This window comes from Poecilia reticulata, linkage group LG16 (assembly GCF_000633615.1).
Source record: "Poecilia reticulata strain Guanapo linkage group LG16, Guppy_female_1.0+MT, whole genome shotgun sequence".
NCBI lineage: Eukaryota > Metazoa > Chordata > Actinopteri > Cyprinodontiformes > Poeciliidae > Poecilia > Poecilia reticulata.
In genome coordinates, this window is record NC_024346.1 from 24455038 (window position 1) to 24477606 (window position 22569).

The 22569-nt window shown below is 39.1% G+C and overlaps 1 protein-coding gene across 2 annotated transcripts; it reads right to left on the bottom strand.

Annotated features, from left to right (window-relative positions):
- Window positions 1-3566: 3566 nt before the first annotated feature.
- On the bottom strand, window positions 3567-12239 carry ncam3 (neural cell adhesion molecule 3). Of its 2 annotated transcripts, XM_017309274.1 has the most exons (17): window positions 11785-12236; window positions 11360-11437; window positions 11051-11248; window positions 10383-10520; window positions 8769-8912; window positions 8534-8651; window positions 7421-7575; window positions 7199-7332; window positions 6360-6492; window positions 6090-6257; window positions 5860-5979; window positions 5485-5487; window positions 5240-5367; window positions 4986-5154; window positions 4698-4887; window positions 4481-4609; window positions 3567-4089 (listed from the first exon to the last, which is right to left on the bottom strand). In XM_017309274.1, the coding sequence occupies exons 1-17, from the start codon at window positions 11858-11860 to the stop codon at window positions 4062-4064; spliced, it is 2109 nt and encodes a 702-aa protein (XP_017164763.1). In that variant the 5' UTR covers window positions 11861-12236; the 3' UTR covers window positions 3567-4061. The 2 variants fall into 2 exon arrangements, with proteins under 2 accessions (XP_017164763.1, XP_017164764.1); XM_017309275.1 differs by lacking the exon at window positions 5485-5487 and having other exon boundaries at window positions 11785-12239.
- Window positions 12240-22569: the final 10330 nt, after the last annotated feature.

The following is a 22569-nucleotide window of genomic DNA, read 5'->3' on the forward strand; positions in this document are numbered from 1 at the left end:
ATAAAAGTAAAAAATCCCTGAACTTAGGAAGAAAAAACTATTAACTCAAAGAAACATCCAAAAACAACGAGAACAAAGGAAGGTAAGAGAGATAGAACTGTCAAACCTTCCTGAAAAATCCACATCTGGCAAAAAAAAAAATAACTCAAGAAACTGAGGGCCTGCAGCAGCCTGGGTGCAGCAACTGCACCACCAAAAACTACTTAAACCAAAACGCAACATAGCCTTTTGGCCACATTCTTGAATATTTAGATATCTGTGTGACCCCCACAAAGTGTGGTCGCATTTGTTTGGTTTAATTGTGATTTTAGTTTCAGATTTGACCGTTTGGAAATTTTTGAAGCAATGTCATGCAGCAGCACAAATGCGACGCTAGATGGCAGAAGGCGGACATTATGGGACCGACGGTGCAGCATTTCTGTCCCAAAACATTTGCAATGGAGGTTTTGTTCTTAGTTTGTTTCTTTTATTGCATTGCAAGACCAGTTAATGTTCTTCTTCCAGTTTAGTTGCGAAACACTGGGTGCCTTTAAATCTCAACTTAAAACCCACCTGTTTAGAGTTGCYTATGGCTAAATTAGGGTTAGAGTGTGGGTTTTGATGTCTTCCATGTTTTTGTCTTTAATGTTTTTAATTTCTTTTTATTTCTTTTCTACGTTTTAATTATGTAAAGCCCCCCGGAAAACGTCCCAGTTAAACGACGTTTAACTAAAGTTCTACGGGGTTTAGAGTCCCAGTTGACGGAGTTTCAACTAAAAACCTAGAGGTTGCAGTCCTTGTCAAACTGTGTTTTTGACTAAAGTCCCAGAGGGTTAGAATCCCAGTTAAACGACGTTTAACTAAAGTTCTACGGGGTTTAGAGTCCCAGTTGACGGAGTTTCAACTAAAAACCTAGAGGTTGGAGTCCTTGTCAAACTGTGTTTTTGACTAAAGTCCCTGAGGGTTAGAGTCCCTGTTAAACGACGTTTAACTAAAGTTCTACGGGGTTTAGAGTCCCAGTTGACGGAGTTTCAACTAAAAACCTAGAGGTTGGAGTCCTTGTCAAACGGTGTTTTTGACTAAAGTCCCTGAGGGTTAGNTTTCAACTAAAAACCTAGAGGTTGGAGTCCTTGTCAAACGGTGTTTTTGACTAAAGTCCCTGAGGGTTAGAATCCCAGTTAAACGGCGTTTAACTGAAAAAAAGGGGGTGCGGGTTTTAATGTTTTTATCTTTGTTTTTTGTGGGTTTTTTTTTTTAAATCTCTGTCTTTCTCACTGTTTATTTAATGTCACATGCTGTTTTTATTTTAATTATGTAAAGCACTTCGAAATGCTTTGCTGCTGAAATGTGCTATACAAATAAAATTGGATTGATTTTGTCGCCCTCTCCTGGCCATTTTTGAGTACATGAGGTTTTTCCCCTATTGCGCTAAGCATATTGCAATAATAAAAAAAAAACAATAAAAGTAGCAGCATATAATAACTGAAATGTTTGCCAGTAATTTATGGGACTTGAGTTAATGTTAGATTTAAATTAAGACCAGATCAGTTTTTAGTCTCTTGAACAGAAAAATGTTTTTACTCTCTTACCATAAAACTAGGATTTGATTTCCTTTCACACCTGGACTCAGTGAAATAATGTCATGTCAGTTTCACCTTTAAAAGATATTTACTTTGAAAATTAGTGACGTGTTAAATTCTTGTAAAATACTTTTGGTTATACCGACTCATTCAGTAAAGTTGAATATTATTGAAAAGTTCATTTATTTCAGGAACTTTATCACTAATTGAACACATTATGTAGATTAATTACACACATGGATGTTTGATATCCTTTATTTCTGTTAAGTCTGATGATTTTCCTCTAACAGTTCCTGAATACATGACATTTAAAATTAGATTATTGCCTCAGACCAATGAAAAATGTACTTTTAAAACATAAATAGCTATTAAAAGGTTATTATTTTCAAAAGATACTTTTAATCTCACAAGACTCATCAAGACATTTTTAATTATTGAGTATGACTGTCGTATCTGTGCTTTGAAAATGGCTGAACATCCTGACTAAGACGGGGTGAGTTTGAGAAAATATATTTTCAGGAAAATAACGAAACACAGGAACATAAACAGTGATCACTCACAATGCTTTTATCAAATGCTGAGTGTAATGATTCTGTGTAACGACAGGCTGTTATAACCAAATGTTGTGTTTTTACATGAGAAAATGTCAAYCATTCATTAATGCATTAGTGTGGATTATCAGTCATCAGGCAAAACCATCCTGATGCTGGTGTTGGTCGTCTCTTTAGCTGGACTGATGTCATTACTCCTGTGCTGCAGTTGTTACATCTTCTTGTTTTCACATTTGGATTTCTTTCCGATGTTGGCAAGTAGGACAGGAATCATGCAGATCCACATCTAGTTAGAGCTTAGTAATCATTTATTTAACTGATTTGATCTATTTCAAAGAGCCCAAACTCAAAGAAACAAATTTAATTCACTGTTTATCCCAGTTTGTAAACAAGGACAAAGTTTAGTTTCAGGACAAAAAAGTTAAGCATCAGTTATTTCCTCAGGAAATTCAAGGCTATTGCTTCAAAAGACCAACAGGAGCTCAGTGTGTTTGGAAGGAGGATTTTAAGTGTTTGTAGTTTATATAAAATCGAGTCTACATCCAAACCACCTTTGGTGCTACAATCCAACTATGTACATTTTATATATATGCTGCAACATTTTGCTAATAGTTGAAATGAATAATTACATTTGTTTCTGATCAGCACATTGAGCCACGCACTGCCTTGCAGAACCCTTTGAATATTTTCCACATTTTCTGAAGTTATAACTGGAAACTTCAGTATGTTTATTTTAAATGCCACTCTGACATAAAGCTCTGCACAATTGTGAAAATGAATGAAAACTAACTCAGGGTTTGTAAACATTTTACAGATAAAAATATAAAAAGTATTCAGCCACCCTGAGACGATGCTTGAGCTGCTTCTTGCTGCGATCACAGCTGCAGGTTATGTCTGCCTTGCTTACCTGAGTCTGACTAACATGTGCAGAATAAAAATGATCCCCACATCATCATCCTGCCACTGCCATGTTTTACTCAACACATTTTGTTTGTAGGGATAAAATACTGATTTAAAAAATGAAAGGAGGAAAACATTTTCTTCACTTCTGATATTATTTGAATAAACATACAGAAAACATTCATATGATGAGCAAAAAGGCATCAAGCTGTTTATAAAACACAAAAAATGTATGCACAATGTACAGTGGTAAAAAAATAAAAACACTGTTAGAATAATTAATAAGAAAAAAAAAGCAAAACATTGTTCTGTTGATTTACTGATCTATTGTCGGTAATATTGTAGCACTGATAGAAAACATACATTTTTGCAAGTGGCTAATTAAAACTTTTGAAGTTCCTTTTAGCTAAAAGTGTCACTTTCTGCCTTTCCAAGACTTTTTTTTAATAGAAAAGTGCTTAACAGCATATCGAGGCAAGGAAGTTAAAGATGGTGTTGGACGTATCTAAACCCAATTAAAACAAATAACTTTTAGAAATGTAACCTTAGAAAATAATAAATATTATCAGAATTTTATTTACATTCAATTTAAGTAGCATACAGTTAAATAATGCGGTAATTAACCCTGTTGACTCCTGCTGGACTCACCGACACGATATTAGCAATAAAGAAGTTATCAACGATAAAACAATAATTCTGTCTGTGAAACTAATGAACGTTTGTTGTGCCAAGTAAATGTTACTCTTTTTCTTTCACAAAAGCAGTTACAGCGATTGCACAGTAACAAAACTATTACCCTGTAAAACACAGACGTCATTATTACCCTGTTAAAGAACAAACGTGTAAAAACTGAGGCTAACGCCCATGCTAACCTCCACGCTAACAGCACGTAGTGCAGGATGAGCTCAGTTTAATCACCATCAGTCCAAATCCGTCCATTTCCTACTGCGTGCTTGACTTCTCCCACAGCAGCTGGGATCCACTGACCTCTTCTCTGGATCTCTGTACAATGTGTAGTGTTTAGTTTTTCTCTTCTTTAGTTTAGAAAACCTCACAGATTAGCTGTGGGGTGTAATTTCCTGTGGATAGAAAAATATCAATAGCGTGTTAAAATAAAAGCCAAACACAATTTGAAACTGCAAAAACGATTACGATTTTTTTTTTCTGTTTGGTAGCCTACAGTGCCTGCCAAGGTATTTGTAACTTTAACTTTTCACATTTAAGCACATTACAATCACAAACTTCTAAGTATTTTGTTGGAATTCACTGTGGTAGATTGAAAATGATTGGTTGTTAAGTAGAGAAAAAGTATCTTTTTTAAAGTCATTGCAGCTAATTTAGTTTGGAATCACTTTCCTTTGTAATGGAATCACACAAAATTGCAAAATTTTAAAATATCAAAAAGTTAAAAGACTATTTGCAATGTACTATATTTATGCAATTTCTTGGCGTTTCGGAGAACGAACGTACTCATTTTTGGTGAGTGGAGCTTTGTCGCAGGTGACCTCTGAGAGTTGACCGGCTTCTTTGCTGACCGTCTGAACCCCTGACTGCTGAATACTGCCTCTGGGTTTGGAGAGACCCTTCAGCGTTACATCTCTGCAGGCAGAACATGCAGGAATATTTAGAATAGAGTGCTTAGCAAAAGAGAATCCGTGAGATGGATGTCGTCCAGACAGTCGCTCACCCGTTTGTCCCATCTCCTTCCTCGACCTTTTTGAGGCTCGGGTCTTTCCACCTGGACAGTTTCCCTGCGACGGCCATAAGCAGACCACAGCGGTTTCTGTAGCAGCAGGTGGCATCCACTGCCAGAAACACCAGCAGGAAGATCAACATCACGATGCCAACCACGGTGCCTTTGGTCATCCTGCTGCTCACTGCGGGGACAAAGGAAAAACATTACCACGATAAGTGTAATTATTATCTTTCACTTAAAATGTATGACATCTAACGTGGAACGAGAGAGGCAACACACCAGGCTGCTCTGCAATTGTGAAGTTGAACGTTGCGGGGATGGAGGAGCCATTAGCGTTGACGGCTCTGACTTCCAGGTGATAGTCTGAGCCGAAGCTGAGGTCTTTCAGGCTGACAGTGTTGGCATCAGAGGGAAGCCGCAGTGTTTTCCACTCACTCTCTTCTGTGTCCTGGATAAAAAGGAGCACAAGAAGAGAATTAAGGACAAGGAAGAAATGAAATAACAGGTAGATTTGAGCTCACATGATCTCCCACCTGTTCGTATTGGACGTCGAAGTACAGCAGAGGGGAGCCGCCGTTTTCGATTTGCTGAAGAGGAACAGAGAAGGAGTTGCCCTCCACTACTGCCTGACTTGTGGCTAAAGCTGGACTGTCTGGTTCACCTAAAATCAGAAGGGGAAACCATTTAGCTGTAGGCTATAATAACTTTGGGATGTATATGACTAGAATATATTTCATTTGCAGGTTTTCATTTTTGTTACAGAGCATGGGAACTTTACCTTCTGCAAAGGGAGGACAGCAGATTAGGAGGTGATGTGAGTGGAATCAGCAGGCGAATGACGATATGAAGATGTTAGGATGATGATTTCAATGAAAGATGGACATGAGGAACCAGGGAAGGCAGATAAAAATGAAGATGAAACATTACTGTTAAGTAACATTGTTTCTTTTTTATGTACAAACACTTTACAAGCTAGCTACCAGCTTTTTGACATGTTTTTTCTTTTTTTTCTCTCTATTTACTAATTGGGCAATTTCCGATAACAACTTGCATTCAGGGTTATCAAGAGTGAAGATGATTTCTGGTGACAATCCCATAAAATCCAATGAAAGTACATTGAAGTTGATGGCTGGTTGCAGTAGATCAAACTTACGTTTTCCCTCAGTGCGAACTGTGTTTTCCATTGAGAACTGCCCCTGTCCCACATCATTCATGGCCGCCATACGAACTGTATACTTGGTGTATGGCTTGAGGTTGGTAATAGCCAAAATATCTACAAAAAACACAAAGAAGGTTCAGGATTATCTAGACAGCTAGATCACTACAGGTGAAACATGAATTACAACCACAAAACCTTAAAACCTTAAAAGCACAAATTCTCACCTGAAGCTGCAACAATGGTCTCCTCCCACTTATCCGTTGCACTTTTCCTCCACTGCAGAATAAAACTTTTGATTGGTGCTCCTCCGTTGATGGGGAAGGTTTTCAGTGTGAAGAGCACAGAGGTTGGACCCGGGGTGACCGTCAGGTAATGTGGCGGCCCGGGCTGGGCTGGAGGGCGAGCAGAAGGACAGGAAAACACAGAAATAATGTCAACTGGAGACACGTTGATCACTGAGAGGGAAACGTGCCCGAGTGAAGCGGACGCCTTACTCTGAATTACAACATCTCTCGACGCATTTCCAGAAATACCGACAGCCATGCAGGAGTAGCGTCCGCCATCAGAGGGCATCACTTCCTCAATCTCCAGCACGCCGTCCACCGCCTGGATACGACTGGTCGAATCCTGACAGAGAGGGTTCAAACATTGAAAATACAGGACTTCCAGGTGATGAATTACAATAAAAAGCAAAAACGTTATTCAGCTTTTGCCTGATGGTCAAATTGAAAAGTAACAAAGACCCTGGAAGGCAAACGCACTCAGTAGAAACGTTTCTGAAATGTAAACTAATGAGGCCCTGGCAAATGCTTTAACAGCCTGTTTCTTAAAGGATAATTGGACAGGACAATTATCCTGTACATTTTTAATGAGAGACAAACACATCTGTATGAAGGGAGGGAAAAAGTTAAATGTGGAATAATTTGGTAGTGGTACAAATGGACATAACCGTAAACTAAAACTTTGTAGCAATTTAGATTCAGTTTTTATTCTTTGGAACCTCTTTTCAAGTGAGCAAATATCTGAAAAATGGACACCTGAACGTTTGCGCAGATTAATTTGATTAACTGTAATGATGGTTGATATGAACTGAAGAAGACTGAAATTAAATTTAATAAGAGCTTCAACAAAATATTAGCTTAAGTTTGTGCATCAAGGGTTTTAAGGACATCTTCTTTCCTGCTTGTTTCTGCATAAACATTGTTCATGCAGAAAAGAAAATCAAAAATGATTTCTACATGCCTAATCTTTGCAACTCAAACCATTGTATTTCATCGTGTATGCATTTAAGAGCCACCGTATGTGCAATTAGTAAAAATCAGAGCAGCCTTACCAGCTCTTCTCCGTTTTGCTTGTTGATCCAGTGCAGCTCAGGTTGCGGGTGACCAGTCACGTTACAGGACACAGAGACGCGCTGGCCCACATTCACACTGAGCTGATCTTCTGAGATAAACACCTCTGGAGGCTCTATACGTAAAACAAGCATCATCATCATCTTGCTTTAGTGCACTCTATCAGAATGAAAGAAACTAATTAATGGAATGTGAAAACCAACCAAAAACATGCAGCATGAACGTTGCGCTGCTCTCAGCGATCTTGTTTTTGGCCGTACAGACGTACTCCCCGAAGTCGTCCCTGACGACAGACTGGATGGTGAGCTGGCTGTGGTCTGAGTTGAAGACGTGGCGGGACGAATCAGCCTCGGTAGGCCTTAGGATGAAAAATGTAAAAAAAAAATAGTTTCATGTCTTGTTTGTGTGGAGTCAGTATTTAGAGACGTGATTGTAGGTAACAAGAAAGCCAGCAGAGGGAGGCAGAAAATTTGAGAAGAAAATAAATAATGACGCAGAATATTAACACAGAAAAACTGCCATCTTTACTCGGCCATTTTAACTTATGTTTTTGTATTTTGTATTGCGAGTAAAATAAAAGTTTGTTACATTGACCTGCCTTTTGTATGTTTTTAAGGCAAATGTTGATTTCAGTGCAACTGTTAGTTTGCAGTGGTTGAGGAAAAATGTCTTTTCGATAAATATCTTGTGAGCAGAAATCTGTGCGATGTTTGATAAAATGCATTTTCAGATATTTTGTTCATGCAAATTAAGAATTTAAATTCTTCTAGCTTAAAATAAGTAATTAATCCTAACTAGCTAATGTGAATGAGACAAACACTGACATCTGTATACAAACCGTCAAACAGTTTATATTGCAATCATTAAGCTGTATGTACAGGGCGGCCATATTGGTTTTTGAGGTCAGTGTTGATCAGAAAACATACTCTTTCCTTGTCTGAATTGCAACCTCTAGGTGACCTTTCTCACAAATACTTACATTTGGAAATTAATAAAAAAAATACAGAAATGTTCAGTATTCCTTGATTGACAATAGAGTGCCAAAGATTTTTTTCTCTCTTTTTTGAAATTATAGTGAAACAACCAACAGTACATGTTCAAGGCTTCTAGTATTGCAGATTTAAAATGTTGATTTTTGAAAAAAAAAAAATAGTTTCACTTTACGAATAAAAGCAAATTGTTAGTAGAAATATGCCAACTAGACATTTAAAAATCCAATCATGTAATCAAAGCCTTAGGCTTTTAAAGAATTAATGTGAATTTCAAGTATTGAAAGTAATTTTTTTTTATAATAAAGTAAGAAAATGGTGGCTTACAGAGTCCATGTGATGTTGGGTTTTGGCAGACCATCAACCAAACACAGCAATGACACATTGGTTTCAGGCCCAGCAATCACTTTTTTCACTTCTTCTCTGATGTGCACAGTGGGAGGAGCTGCAGTGTGAGACATATTGTTAAAAGACGTTACAAAAATTATAAGAAAAATAAAATAGCACTTAGTTACTTGTAATGGTCCTTTATGCCTCTGGATACCATAAGGAAGTGACTAACCGTTGGCGACGACAGACACAGGAAGCTGCTTGTAGATTGCTCTCCCTCTGATCTGGGCCTGACAGATGTACGTCCCGGCATCGCTCCTCTTCACTTTCTCAATATGAAGCGTGTTGTCGGACATCTTACTAACACGAACTCCAGCTGATGAAAAGGAGCCAAACAAGGTCACATTAACGGCTTATCAACATCTTATTTTAATCACGTTACTCCAGCTGGTCAAAGTTGGTCAGACTCTTCCTCTACTAAGCAAAACAGAACTTCATGTTGCAGAATGAGTCTTAATGTAGCACCCGTCATTTTTAAGACAATATAAGCTTTTTAGACACACAGCGTTGTATATGCAGAAACATTCAATGATGACTGATGCAAATGAACAGGAAGTACTAAACAATGGCAGTGAGTTTTACTTCACTTCAGGATGCCAGTTGATCTTGTTCTTGTTTTTAACAGCCTCCAGTGCTAAACCTGCAACTCTCCTCGCATTTTACTTCCAACATAATGTAAACCGTTTCAAACTAATTGCACTCTCCACTGATAATGATACGCACAAAAATCTACTACTTTATAATTTGACTAAGACCATAATAACATTTTCCAGTATTCTCTAAAAAAACAAAGTCTTTTTAAATATTCTCAGATGACCCGGTCTGTGTCTGATTGAAACTCAAGTTTTTATGCTAGGTGTCGTTAGCACCTTGTATTATCGTTATTAATACTGCATGCAAATTGAAGCACAAATTCAAATACTGAGTAAAAGTTTTCATAGGCAAACTTTGATGGCAAACTGTGCACAATTCAACTGGATTAGTCCAACAAAATTCTGAGACTCAATAATGAGATTATACTGCAAACTTCTGAAAAAGCTGAGAGGTCGTCTTCATGGAAGAGCATAAGTTGCAGAATATAAAATGTTTGGGTTAATTCAAGAAAAATATCAGAAAAATCGGTCAAATCTGTGACTTTTAATGATTTTCTTAAAGTTTGAAACTAAATTGGAAAAACTTTCAAATTTCTCAGAAGATTAAAAATGATTTATTCTTCAACTCTTCAACTGCATCTCTAAATAAAATGTGCAATTGTTCTAGACCATGGGTGCTTCATTTAAAGGTTTATGCTGTATTGTGATGCAGCAATAATAATAATAATAAACTCCAAACCTTCAGGCATAAGGTTGATAGCTTGATTTATTGTTCAGAAGTTAGAAACCAGAGCGCACTAACGTCTGTCATAGCACCCCCTGCTGGTGAGTCGCATTGACCTTATTTTATTTTTCTACCTGAACAGTGGTACATATGTCATGCTCAAGTTATGAGGAAAGTTTCATTTTTACCTTTTATCCATTTTTAAGAAGAGAAATGAGTTTCGTCACATAAGCTGAAACTCATTTCCCTCCATGGGTTGGAGCCCCTGATTAACAAACATGCTTGATGCTCTAGATTACTTGACTGAAGAGATTTTCAGGTCATGTTGCAAAAACAGCAGCATGACAGTTTTTGATTAAAGAAATACAACAAGAGGATATTTTGGATTCTAAGTTAGTTGTAAATTACTAAGCACAAAGCTTATTTTTGGGGTGTAAAACATTTTCTAGGTGCTGGTCCAATATCTTACGTGTAGAAGGGATCAGTTCTCCGTCTTTAAGCCACGTAACGTCCACCGCTGGCCGCCCGGTCACCAGACACGGCACCATTCCGTCTGCTCCCTCCAGAAACTCATGGTAGGTGGTGGTGCCGTGGAACGACGGACCCTCTGAGGAAACACGTCAAAGGTAAAATGCTCAATCTGAATGAAGTTAAAGGACGAAAAATTAATGTCAACAACGACGAGTCTGTCGTGCGTGTGCAGCGACCCTGCCTAGGTGGGCTCCATGTGGGGGAAAGGAGGGCAGACCAGATGGGTCCCATATGGGTTTGTTCGCGGGTTCCACGATGGCCCCACATGGGTTTGCCCATGTAGGGCCACAGCCCACATAGGCCCTACACGGGCCCTACGTGGTGGTGGGCCCACATGGGTTTGTCCATTTAGGGCCCATGTTGGGCCCATGTAGGCTGAGGCCCTACATGGGCCTATGTGGACAAACCCATGTTTGTCTATGTAGGGCCTTAGGGCCCTACATGGTGGTGGGCCCACATGGGTTTGCCCATGTAGGACCCATGTAGGCTGAGGCCCTTCATGGGCAAACCCATGTGGGGCCATCGTGGGACCCGCGCACAAACCCATACATCAGCCCTCCTTTCCCCCACATGGGGCCCACCTAGGCATGCTGGCAGGGGACTTACCGTAGACATAGATAACCGACTGAGCATCCACCTGGTGTCCATCATCGGACTCAAACATGCAGGTGTACGTGCCCCCGTCAGACAGGCTGGCTTTCTTGATGAGCAGCTTGGAGGTGGTGTAGTCCAGCTTTGAGACGATGTTTTCATCATCAATCTCCTCTCCTTCTTTATGCCATGTCATTTCTCCTTCTTTTGTGGCTGCAGGAGACAGGACGGGACAGAAAAGAGAGAGAGAAAATCAATTTTAAAAATGGATTGTGAACTTTATGAATAGACGGAGAGTTGGAAGTTAAATAAAGTTTCACCTACCTTTACATACCAGCAACATCTCTTCTCCTACCTGGAAGTCTTGCTTACTTAAAATGATTTCCAGCCTTGTAGTTTGACCTGGACAAAAGAAAAGCTTTGTTTTGTAGATTGGATGTAAAATTGGTTCTATTTAAATAAACTGAACTGAATACATTTTTTTTAATAATGATTTAATAATAATTCACTCAAAACGAGTGAGATACTGACGTAATGAGTGAGACTGTTTAGCTTATCAATAATAGTATCCGTCTGGTGCGTTTAGCAGTCTTATCATTGACCACTGGATGTTTCCTGAATTATTTCCTGCTAACATGTATGACTCCCACATCCACCTAGGTTTTTAGAGGTCTTTACATACCAAAGCACATTACCACAACAGAAAAAGTGGTACTAAACTCACAGTCAGTGATGCGTATGGTTCTTACCTGCGCTGTGCACCAGCGGCAGGAGCAGCGAGATGATGGCTAATTGGTTGAGCATCTTCTCCTGGTGGAAACTCATCAGTCCAGAACTCTAACTGGATATAAAAACTGACTGCAGATTGTTCCTCAAACAAGTGAAGCTCAAATATTGGTATCACAAAGGCAGAGAGATGGCTGCAGTTTCCTGAGCTGCTGACACAACTTTGACTGAGGCATGGTCTGTGTCAGAGGTTATATAGGGGCAGTGGGGCAGATGAAAAGGGAGGAAATGGGAAGGGGAGGGGGCAAGTAGAAAGCATGCTCTTGTCTCTCATCCTATCTTACAACCCAAATTTCTGATGCTCATTCATGAAGCACAGCACTCGTTCCATTTCTACATCTTTTTTTTTTATTATTTCTTCCTGTTCACTGTATGCTTCCAAATCCGTTTTCTCTACTTTCACCTTGTTTGGCATCATCTTCTTCCCTTCCTTTCTTACTCTTTGTCCCTTCCTGACTTTCTTACCCCCAGGCTTCCGGATGAAAGCCAGGGCCAGGCAGCCCTCAAGGGAAAGAAGAGATGACGAAAGATGTTTTTTTTTTCCTTTTTAATCTTTTCCTGTTTCATTTAAAATGTAGAAAATCCGCCTGGACACGTGTAGCCGAGTGCAAAGAGAGTATGCCAAAACTGCCACGTTGCTCCCAAATGTTGGCAATCTGCTGGGAAACTTCAATGATTCCTGCATTTCTTAGGGAAATGCAGGAGACAATTTCAAACAGTTGTAACCATGAAACTGAAATCAAAGCATCAGTCAGAATTGACTAAATTTAAAACTTTTAGTTGAAGTTTTAAATTTAGGAAAACAAAATCTGATTATTGCACTTTTTTCTGGTTTAAAATCACATTGTACAGAAAAACTGTTTTATACTTCATGCTGAACAAAATCGGCAGCAGAACTTTCTTCAGCAAATGCATTTTTCTCATCCCAACCAAATAATGGTGCCATAACTCAAGATTTTTCCTCTGCTAACAAAGGTTACTGTTCTGTGACTTTCTTAGAGGTTGTTTTTCTCTGTTTTTTGTTTTTTTGTCTTTTATTCTTATGGTACAAAATCTTTTAACAGTGGATAACCTGATTTACTAAGCTATGACCATTGACCTATATGTAATATATGGCACCATTATTACTCTGGATTGTGTCTCAGCACTAGTGCTTTTTTCATGTTGCAGCCTCTGAAAAAAATGTACATGCATCTAACAAACGGTGCAGAAACTTGCAGATGTATTCAACCCAGCTAAATATTTATTTAAACAGTTTGATGTTTCTTCTTCTGACTTTGGTCTGTAGACCAAAGTCTTGTTCTGTATTTTATGTGACAGACCAAGACAAGGTCCCCACTGAGTTAGGCTCCCAGTCTTTTGGGGTTTATCAGCCAGCTTTATACATCTAGAAATGTAATTTCTCCCATTCTTCCTTTCAAAATAGGTCATTAAAGAGCATCTGTACACATATCGTGCTCAGATGGATTTTGGTCTAAGTCTTGCGTTGGATGGAGAATCGGGAACTTTAAGCTTTTGTGCTTGAGATCTGTGGATTAATTTAGAAAGGGGAGCTCTGAGCAGTCTGAACTTTGGTAACTCAAAGTACAAGTGGACAAGACATTCTGCATTCTCTGTGCAATGCTGATGAGAAAGTAAAACTTTGCCTTATGTTGGAAGATATAAATATAGTCTGTTTTCACTGCGTAAGGTCATTCTCAGTCCCTGAGAGTCTTCAAAACAATGTCTTGGCCTTTTGGATAAAATAATGACACAATGCATTTTGTTGTTCGTAATTGTTTCAGCTGTCTCATCTTAAGTAGGATTATTTATTTCCATATCAACCTTGACTGGTCCATGCTAACACATAAAGATGTTTTGGTCTAAACCACTCCATCACAGCTCTTGCTACTTTTGTTTAGGTTTGTTGTTTGTTTCCAAGACAAATCTCCACCTGTTCTCATTTTTTATTGGACACTTTCACCAGTTTTCCATTGGCTAGAATGGCTCCTTCCTTTGTAGCCAACAAAAAAAAAAAGAAAACACTATCTCCACCACCTTGTGGTCCCATCACCATGCTCCACAGAGGTCCAGTGTTAAGGTTGCTGACACATACAATAGTGTTATGTTGACCTTTAATGTTAAAGACATACTTCTTTTAAAAAGATCAATCAGTCGGTCTGGCAATGTTTACACACCCGAACACACCCTTACTCTCACACAGTGTGCGTCATTGGTCTTTCATCTCTGTGGCAGAAAAATGCCCGCTGTCAGTCAGTCTCATTCCTCTGGGTCGTATCACTTCCATTGGCCAGCAGCCAGCTTGCCCTCCCTCTGATGGCCTATCAGTATCTGCACACCACCGTTCAGGCAGCCAATCAAAGGTTGGCGAGTCCAAAGGGGCCACCTATCATGGTGTTATCAGGAGGTGTTATTATGGCTCATTAGATTGGAGTGTGCTCATAATGAGGACGATTAACGAGGGTGGGCACACTTTGACAGAAGCTCTGGATCGTATTTGTAGGATTTCCATTTCCAATCGGATCAGAAGCCTTACAAAGATACACATACGTAGTGTCTGGAAAAATTATTCACACTCGTTGGTTTTTATTTTTTCAGTTTTTTCACAATGCATCCAGTAATTTCAATGTATTTAATTGGGATTTAATGTGACAGACTAGTGCGTGACTGTGAAGTGATGATTCAAAAGATTTTTTAAGCTGAGTAAAAATCATAATGTTTGAGCTGAGTAAAAATCATAATGGCTTTGGCGAGTATGCTAAGTTCGGTACTAGACCACCTAAGCATGCTCAAAAACTTAACATTTTGATAACTTTTAATCTCTCGTTCCTGACCTGCATGCTGTCCGAATATGAGGCCGATAGCTCAAAATCCCTAGAGGGAGTTTGTTATGGTTCAAGGTGAGTAAACAGCAAAAATGGTCAAAATTTGCCCTTTGACCCAAAACTGCTGCATCCCTGTACATTTTAGGACATATCTCTTGGTCTGAGATTAGAAATATAGCAAGTTTGAAATCTCTACAATGTCCAGTTTGGCCCCGCCCATTTTTGATTCCACGTTTAATTTTACACAGAGGATCATTTTGGGGGATGTTTGGTGAGTTTTTGAATATGTTTAGGCCCTCAAATATGTGTTTTAAGGCGGAAAAGAATAACAAGAAATCCTACAGATACCACTGGCCTTCGCAGCGCTTTTGCTCTTCATGCCTAAATATGCAGCACTTCAAGAAAAGAAAAGTCAGTGTTTAGAGGTCCCAAGTTCTGTTGTTAAAAAAGGCACTTATCTGAACATTTTTGGTTCAATGTGTCTTCTCACATTGATTTTATCTATCTAAACTGATTTAACTATTACATAACTCATAAAATTAATTATACATTCCCTTCCTGTGAGGAAGCACAGTTTAGAAGACTTGCTGCTATTTAGGAACATACTGATAAAATGAACAGAAACATTTGTTTAAGCAACAATAACAGGCAGGGAGAGTATAGAATATAAGCACATAATACACATTCTTCATATACTTTGTGTATGAGAACATTCTATACACACAGACTGACAGAAACAATGATGTGTCAGCTGAAGACATGAGGACGAGACAGGCAGGAAGGAGTGAGAGACAGAGAGACTCTGGTGACTGGATAAGACACACCCTCAGTCTCTATACAGAGTGACCAAAACAGTCCTGTGTGTGCGCGTGTGTGTGCGTGTGCGCGCGCGTGTTCCCACAAGTGTCTTACTACGCTGATGAGTGTAGCTTGAGGTTCATTCAGCTGAAACAAATCTGAAGAGTTATTGAACATCATTTTTGTGAGGTATGTTAAAACAGAAAAGCAAAATATAAAATGTCTGTATTGTCTTTTCTCCTGTTATATGTTCAGAGCGATTTACACTGGGTTCTTCAGAGTCGGGGGGGAAAAGGTCAAGGGTTATCTTGACTGTATAAGTGAACATATTGTAAATTATGTACATCATCTGACTGCAGGAACTGTGAGATGTTTTGTCACTGAATCAGTAATAGATACTTTTTTTTCCAAGATTCAACGCTCACCTACTTAAAGGAGGCGTGGCAATTTTTCTACTCACTTCTATCAGGCAATATATAACATATTTCCCACCACACACTGACGTTGCGTTATTCTACATGGAATATCCAGCATTACTGTTTATTGAGGCTCATATCTATTTGAATGACCCAGCAACACAGCAGCAATCTGTACTCATAAGGTACGATTTGCTGTTTGTCACATGTAGTCGTGTGTTTTGAGCCAACAGCCTGTATAATACCCGTTACAAAAACAACAACTGTCCAGCTCTCAACAAAAGGGACACTTCCTGTCGCGTCTGTTCTGTAAATGTGGCAGCTTATGGCTGCTTGCGCTATATTTAACCTGCCGATATTTACTCACAGACAAGACGGTGTAAGAGAGATGGCCCAAGGTCGTCGAGACCTGTTTACGCCAACCATTGTTGTCACATAAATAACCAATAAACAGACTCTGCAGATTGTTCATCCTCTGAGCATCACGTCACGGTTGTTGCGTGTGGCCATTGAGGTCAGCATTTTGCCTGACCCCTCAAGCTCAACATATCTTCAGTAAATATCACCTGGGGGAGTTTCCTGCCTGCTGCTCATCTCTGTCTGTGTGAAAGGACACGCACTCTGCTTTCCAATAGCGCTTCAGGCGGATTCAAGACGGATTTAATTCATTTTTTATATAATCGACTCAAAATATGCAGAATAAAGAAAACAGCATGTAGATCAGATTAAAACACACCTAATCTTTGAGTAGCGTCAAAGCATACATATAAAATAAAACATATATGAATTTGAATCAAATTGAAGTAATCGTTCACAATAGAAATGTGGAAAACTTAAATATCCCAAAAAAATGCCTTATTTGGTGCTGTATGTGTGGAACAAAGTGCAGATCTGAGTCAGGAAGGTGAAATAACACAAATCCAAAAAACTCTGCAGAAGACACAAAAAGATCATTTCAGAAACCAGAATAACAGAAGAGCAGATGAAGGCTTTAATGAAGGAAACTAACTGGCTTACAATGGCTAGAGAGGTGATTAATGACATGCCAACCAGGTGAGTTAATCAACAGTGCAGCCGAGTGTGAACGTGAAGGAAAGACAGTAATTAATACAATAAAACCCAGAGATCTACACAGGACATAAAACAATCTAACAGTTAGAAAATAATTTAAACCAACATACCGTTAAATTAATAAATATTTGAACAAGAAATAACTAGAAAATCATGAATGTAACATGACAGATGAAGAAATAAGAAATGAAAGGGGTTAGAAAATGACTTTTCTTTCTGGGACCCATTTCACAACAGTATAATCAGAAAAGCATTGTTATTCATAAACTCCTTGTGGTTATAGTATTTTACTCAGGGAAAATGTGTGCTTAGTGTTTCTAAAACCCACAGACACTTTTCAAACTCATTTAATCTTACATTTATACACCAACATCATTTTTTTCCTTCATTTTACTTACGGCCACAACAGGTGGAAATGCTCCGTTAAAAAACTGGGGATGTGTAAACAAAGTGCAGTGTGATGATGAGAGTGGGTTTCAGAGACACGTCCCTGTTCAAACAGCTGCACAGTCTAAACAATCCCGATGTCGCCACCAAGTCTCTCACCAGATCTTTCATCTGAGAATCCAAACCCAATCTGGAAGATTCGGCTGCCGATGGGAACAAAGGACAGCAGAACATTCTGAAAGAATGACATAATTTGACAGCAATGGGAACAAGCTGGCCCCGCTCATGACAACGAATCTTGGTGATTTGTGAAAATATGAACAGTTTGTAAAAAGAGCTATTTTGCAACCAAATGTCATGTACAGAGTCTGAAAATGTAATATTTAATATTACCATTTAATATGCTGCTCAGACAATCTCAAGATTCAAATAGAAAATAGAACAATACAAATGACAGAGACTAAATGCTCCGAGCGCAACACCTTCTACCTGTACTTAGTACTCCTCAGCATTAAATAGATAACCAACAAACAAACAACAAAGTTCTCGTGTGGTTTGTGGTGACAAGTTTTCTTTTTGACTTTCAATTTTCTGCGCAAAAAAAAGCTACAAGTTCAAAAACTCAACAACAAATATAGGTATAAAATAAGCCCTTAGATAAACAAGTGTTTTCTTCTTTGATTCTAACTACTTTGCAGTTCGCATCTCACCAAACAAATCAGACTTTCCCAGCAAGCTAGCGATCGATGTAACTGGACTGGCCTAACTGGACCCTAAATGTTTAATAAGATGTTTGACAGCCAATTGTATTACATAGTGTGTAAAATATTATCTATTTTATATGTTTTAGACTTTATGACTAATTCTTTGGTCAAAGTGTGAAACATAGCTAACACTAGCTTGCGCTAACTACTTAGAAAGTGAAAGGTCAATGTTTACTTAAGTAAACAAACACATTTTATGTGTTGAAGTGTTAACGTAGATTAAAACTTAAATCATTTTACAATATTAGGAATTGTTATTTTATCCTGTGGAAGAGGTTCAGTGAAATCTGGTCAGGTTGTTTATTAGTTCAAAATGGCCTCTGCTAGTTAGCGTAGAGTAGGCTAGCAACATACTAGTTAGGGACTACAAATTTTGTTAACCCAACAAACCACATCTAAATTTTGGACCAAATGTTTCGCTAAAGCTGCTCAACCTCCATCCCAACTATAAACCAAATATCTGGGGTAAAGAATTATCCCAGACATCTTTGTGCAACCCACCTTGTGCATCTTTTTCAGTAGATCTGGTTTATTTTACATTCATACCTAGCCTAATGGTGATGTTCTTTTTTATTTTATATAAGTCTGTCATCCGGAGCCACATTGTGTAATTTTGTCAGACTATGGCTGGAACTGTCCCCGTTACTGTACGACACTGAAATTCAAAATACAATCAGCAGCAACAATTGGAGGAAGACAGATGGTGGGCTGCGCTGTAGTCAGAGCATCTAAATTTAAGTATCTCTCAATAAAGTGCGTCTGTAGACTAAGCAAAAAATGTTTGCAGACAAGCAGGGCAACGTACTGAAAGAGCTTCTCTTGCCTGAAACCTAGACCATTTAACATTCAGTGGATCTGCAAAACTTACAGATATTTATCACAATTAAGAAGTGATTATCATAAATCATTTAATTTGTTTCCTCTTTAAAAGTGGCATTCTGTGTATTTTGTACAATTGAACTGAAATTAAAAAAACATGTCAGAAAAATAAAGCATTTGCAGGTGGCATGGTGAAAGTGTGACCAAATTAATACTTTGCTGAAGTACCTTCTGAGTTAATTTAGTCTTCTTTGTTATAATCTGTCAGGATCCCACAAGTTGATCGGCAACATTGTCCTCACCATTCCTTGAAATCTGTTTTCCAGATTTATCAGATTGTGATATTGTCATCTCTTGTTCAAACCCCCTTCAAGTGACAAAAGCCCCAGTTCCTCACACATAGAGGTCTCCTCCTGATGATGATGTTCTTGCTTCACATAAAAGCAATGGTATGTGATTTTTAAACACTTCTTGACTGACATCATGCTCCATAACTTCAAACAGTTCCTGCATGGACAGTGCTCTGGGTAAAACCCTCCAGCAAAATGCTGCAAAATCTTGATGTGGGATAAAATGCAGTGCAGTCCCATTCAGTCCCATGCCTTTCGGGGGGCCCGAGAGGCAATGGATGTCCTCTCGGGCCCCCATTGCCAGTAGAATAATGCGTGCCAACTCCTCACTAATTGCAAAAAAAGCTGAAGAAAATTTGTGCACAGTGATGATTAAGTGATATTATCAGTGACGTTATAAACCCCTCTCTTTCTAATGTCGCCCAGGGCAACTGCACACATGTCCTGCATCAGAAGCCGCCGCTGAGTTAAGCTAAATTATTCAAATGAGCAAATGTCAGACAAACACTGGACTTGCTGGGAAGTTTAAATCCAAAACAGCTGAGAGCTGAAACTAAATCAAGAGTGTTAGACTACAGGTGTATATACTTATGTAACTGGGTTGTAAACTTACATTTTTGTCTTAAATTTTCATGCCACAAAAGTCTGTCCTTATGCACCAGGGTTGTCTATACTTCTGGGATCAACAGCAGTATTTGATATCTGAGAAACCTCCTTTCCTTTGCACGTGGCTGAATTTTGGTCACAGCATTCACCGGACGACATGGGAGGTTGTTGACCCCAACCCGGTTCTTCTAATAACTTACCAGAATGGAACTTTGTTTATTTATCTTGTAGTTTATTTTGCATGCCATCACATGAGTGAATGAAAGTCCAAACACGGCAATGGGCTGCGAGCTCTTTGGCAGAAGTTTATATTTTTACTCAAATTTCCGCAGAGGATGTTGTCCTCCAAGCACTTCCAGCAACCTCTCAATGATCTCTGACACAAAAAAAAGAGTCGAGGATAACAATGATTCGTTTAAACGTCTGACATTTGGCCCGAGGAAGCAACAGTGAGCGACAATGCGGGAGCTTCACGAAGGTCAACTCGGATGCCTCAGAGCTTCTAGTGGGAAAATACGGAACTTATCTTGCTGAAAAAGCAAAATGCTATTTTCCATGGAACTGTTAGATACCGTTGGGAAAGGTGTTTAGTGTCGAGCCGTACTGAAAAGATGGGAAGCTGGCACGTATCCATGCGGTTTTACCGTAAGCCGTTAGTGGGGCTTATCTCAGCCTCCTTTGTAGACTGATGCTGCTGTTGATGGGGGGAAGATTTAATACATAAACACGTACGGTAACTCATCTACTTTATCAAACGCGCACACACAGAGACACACACACACTAAACTTATCAGATCAGTCCAGATAGTGTTCATAGTCCATTTCACACATCAGTTTTCCTGCCTCAACAGATCAGTGCAGCAGCTTCTCTCGCTGTGTGACACATAATAATGAGGCTCATTAACTATTATAATATGTCCTTTCGACCTCAAGGTGTTAAAAACGGTGCTTAAAGTGCATTAGTTGTATCAGGCACTATAAGAAAATAATCAAGCGGTTTCCCAAAGCCATCATTGTCGATGGTCTATATTTATGTTGTGGGTTTACATCCCTGACTGACTCACAGCTGACCAACAGTGTCCAGTTTGAAACCAGCTAACTATATTTGAGCCAGAGGGTGGAAGTCAGTCAATCTGTCTCTGAGTGAACTGATATCTGACAGAATGCAGGTTTCTTGTCAAATGTATCCCTGGAGCACGACTAAAAAAAAGTGAATTAAGAGGATATTATAAGGACGTTCATGGTAAACTGATTTATTTTTAATATTAGAAGCTGCTCACCACTGTGAGACACTTGCACAATAGCTTCACCAGTTACTTAACCTTTTGTCTTCAGTCATTCGATTTTTCTGCTGTGATTAGGATAAGCAAGAAAAAGCTTCCAATGGACATAATGCAGTCGAGGACAAAATCGTAAACCCTTCCTGCGATGGGAAYGACRCAAAGAAAGAAATGCATCCGCAGTGAATTGCCCGTTTCCAAACAATGTTAGCTGATCATTGTACAGTGAGGAAGATTATTCACGAGTAAAACATTCATAGGACAATTCCCGTTGACCCAAATGTCCGTGTTTTTCTCCCCACGGTCGGAAAGTCCAATGAGTAAAGAAACAAAAGATCCATCGCAGATTCTGCAGACATCRGTTGGCATGGAAACGAAACKAAAAGCAATCGTCAGAGAAGCAGCCAAGAGATGAAAGGTAACYGTGAAGGAGATTCRAAGGTYCACTGCTCAGGTGGGACAACTTGTCAAYGGGACGACCAGCATGTTTCACCGTGGCAAGTGTCGTCACGGAGATGTGCTGTGTACGTTCTCAGACATGCCTAGTGTGTTGCAAGTAGCTCAGTAGTAAAACCTTCATCTGACTATAGARCAACTTTTCCCACATGTTTTCTGTGTCCTCAACATATTGCAGCAAACTGCAAACAGAACTCCTTATGACAGTTTTCAATTATGCGTATTTATACTGTGATTGAATTACGCACAGGTGAAATTTTTTTTTACTAATGAGATTACTTTTAATAGCAACTGGTTGTATTTATTGGCATCAGACTARAAGGGCTGAGTAAGCCATCCAGCTCATAACCTAAAACATTTGTTAGGTTTGTGCACAGGCACTAAGAGGGCAGAGAGTTTTACTCGATTAGTTTGTTCCAGGATGATTGTGAAGGACAGATTACTGRATTTTGGTGTCTGACTCATTTTCAGCTCTGGATTTTTAGAGCAACAAACCAGTTGATCCATCAGGTTACGATGTATTCAGAAATGTTGTGTTATGCAAACATTAACCGTTTGATTTTACCTAAACCAAATCAGTTAATTATTTAAAATAAATCAAATGCRCGCACTTTATAAATATTAAATACATTGATTAAAAAGCATTGAGAGATCCTGTGCATTTTTTTTGTACATTTTTGTTTAATTATTACTGTGCCTTTGATCTTAGGCTTACAAACGGTACAAAAACAGCCACCGTGCCGGACATAAACAGTGCAGAAATACAATCTCCCTGAATCCTGCCCGCTCTGAGCGCCCGCCAGTCTGCTGATGTGACCTGGAGCTGGTGAAACCTACGTGACTGCTGTTGTGTCTGAGAGGCATTCAGGGATTTCTGTTGTTTATTGTGTTTTGTCTTTTTCTTTTGGGCTTCCCTGACCACATCCTCTTACACTTTTCAGCACTATTCCTGCCGTCACTCCTGTGCTCTCTAACA

What these genes read in the sequence shown, in the direction of transcription:
- ncam3 (XM_017309274.1), bottom strand. Translation starts at nt 11,860, where the DNA reads ATGAGTTTCCACCAGGAGAAGATGCTCAACCAATTAGCCATCATCTCG. An exon ending in AGAACTGATCCCTTCTACAC is followed by an intron (nt 8,913 to 10,382) that starts GTAAGATATTGG and finishes CCTTTTCATCAG; the next exon opens with CTGGAGTTCGTGTTAGTAAG. An exon ending in CACAATTGCAGAGCAGCCTG is followed by an intron (nt 4,888 to 4,985) that starts GTGTGTTGCCTC and finishes TTGTCCCCGCAG; the next exon opens with TGAGCAGCAGGATGACCAAA.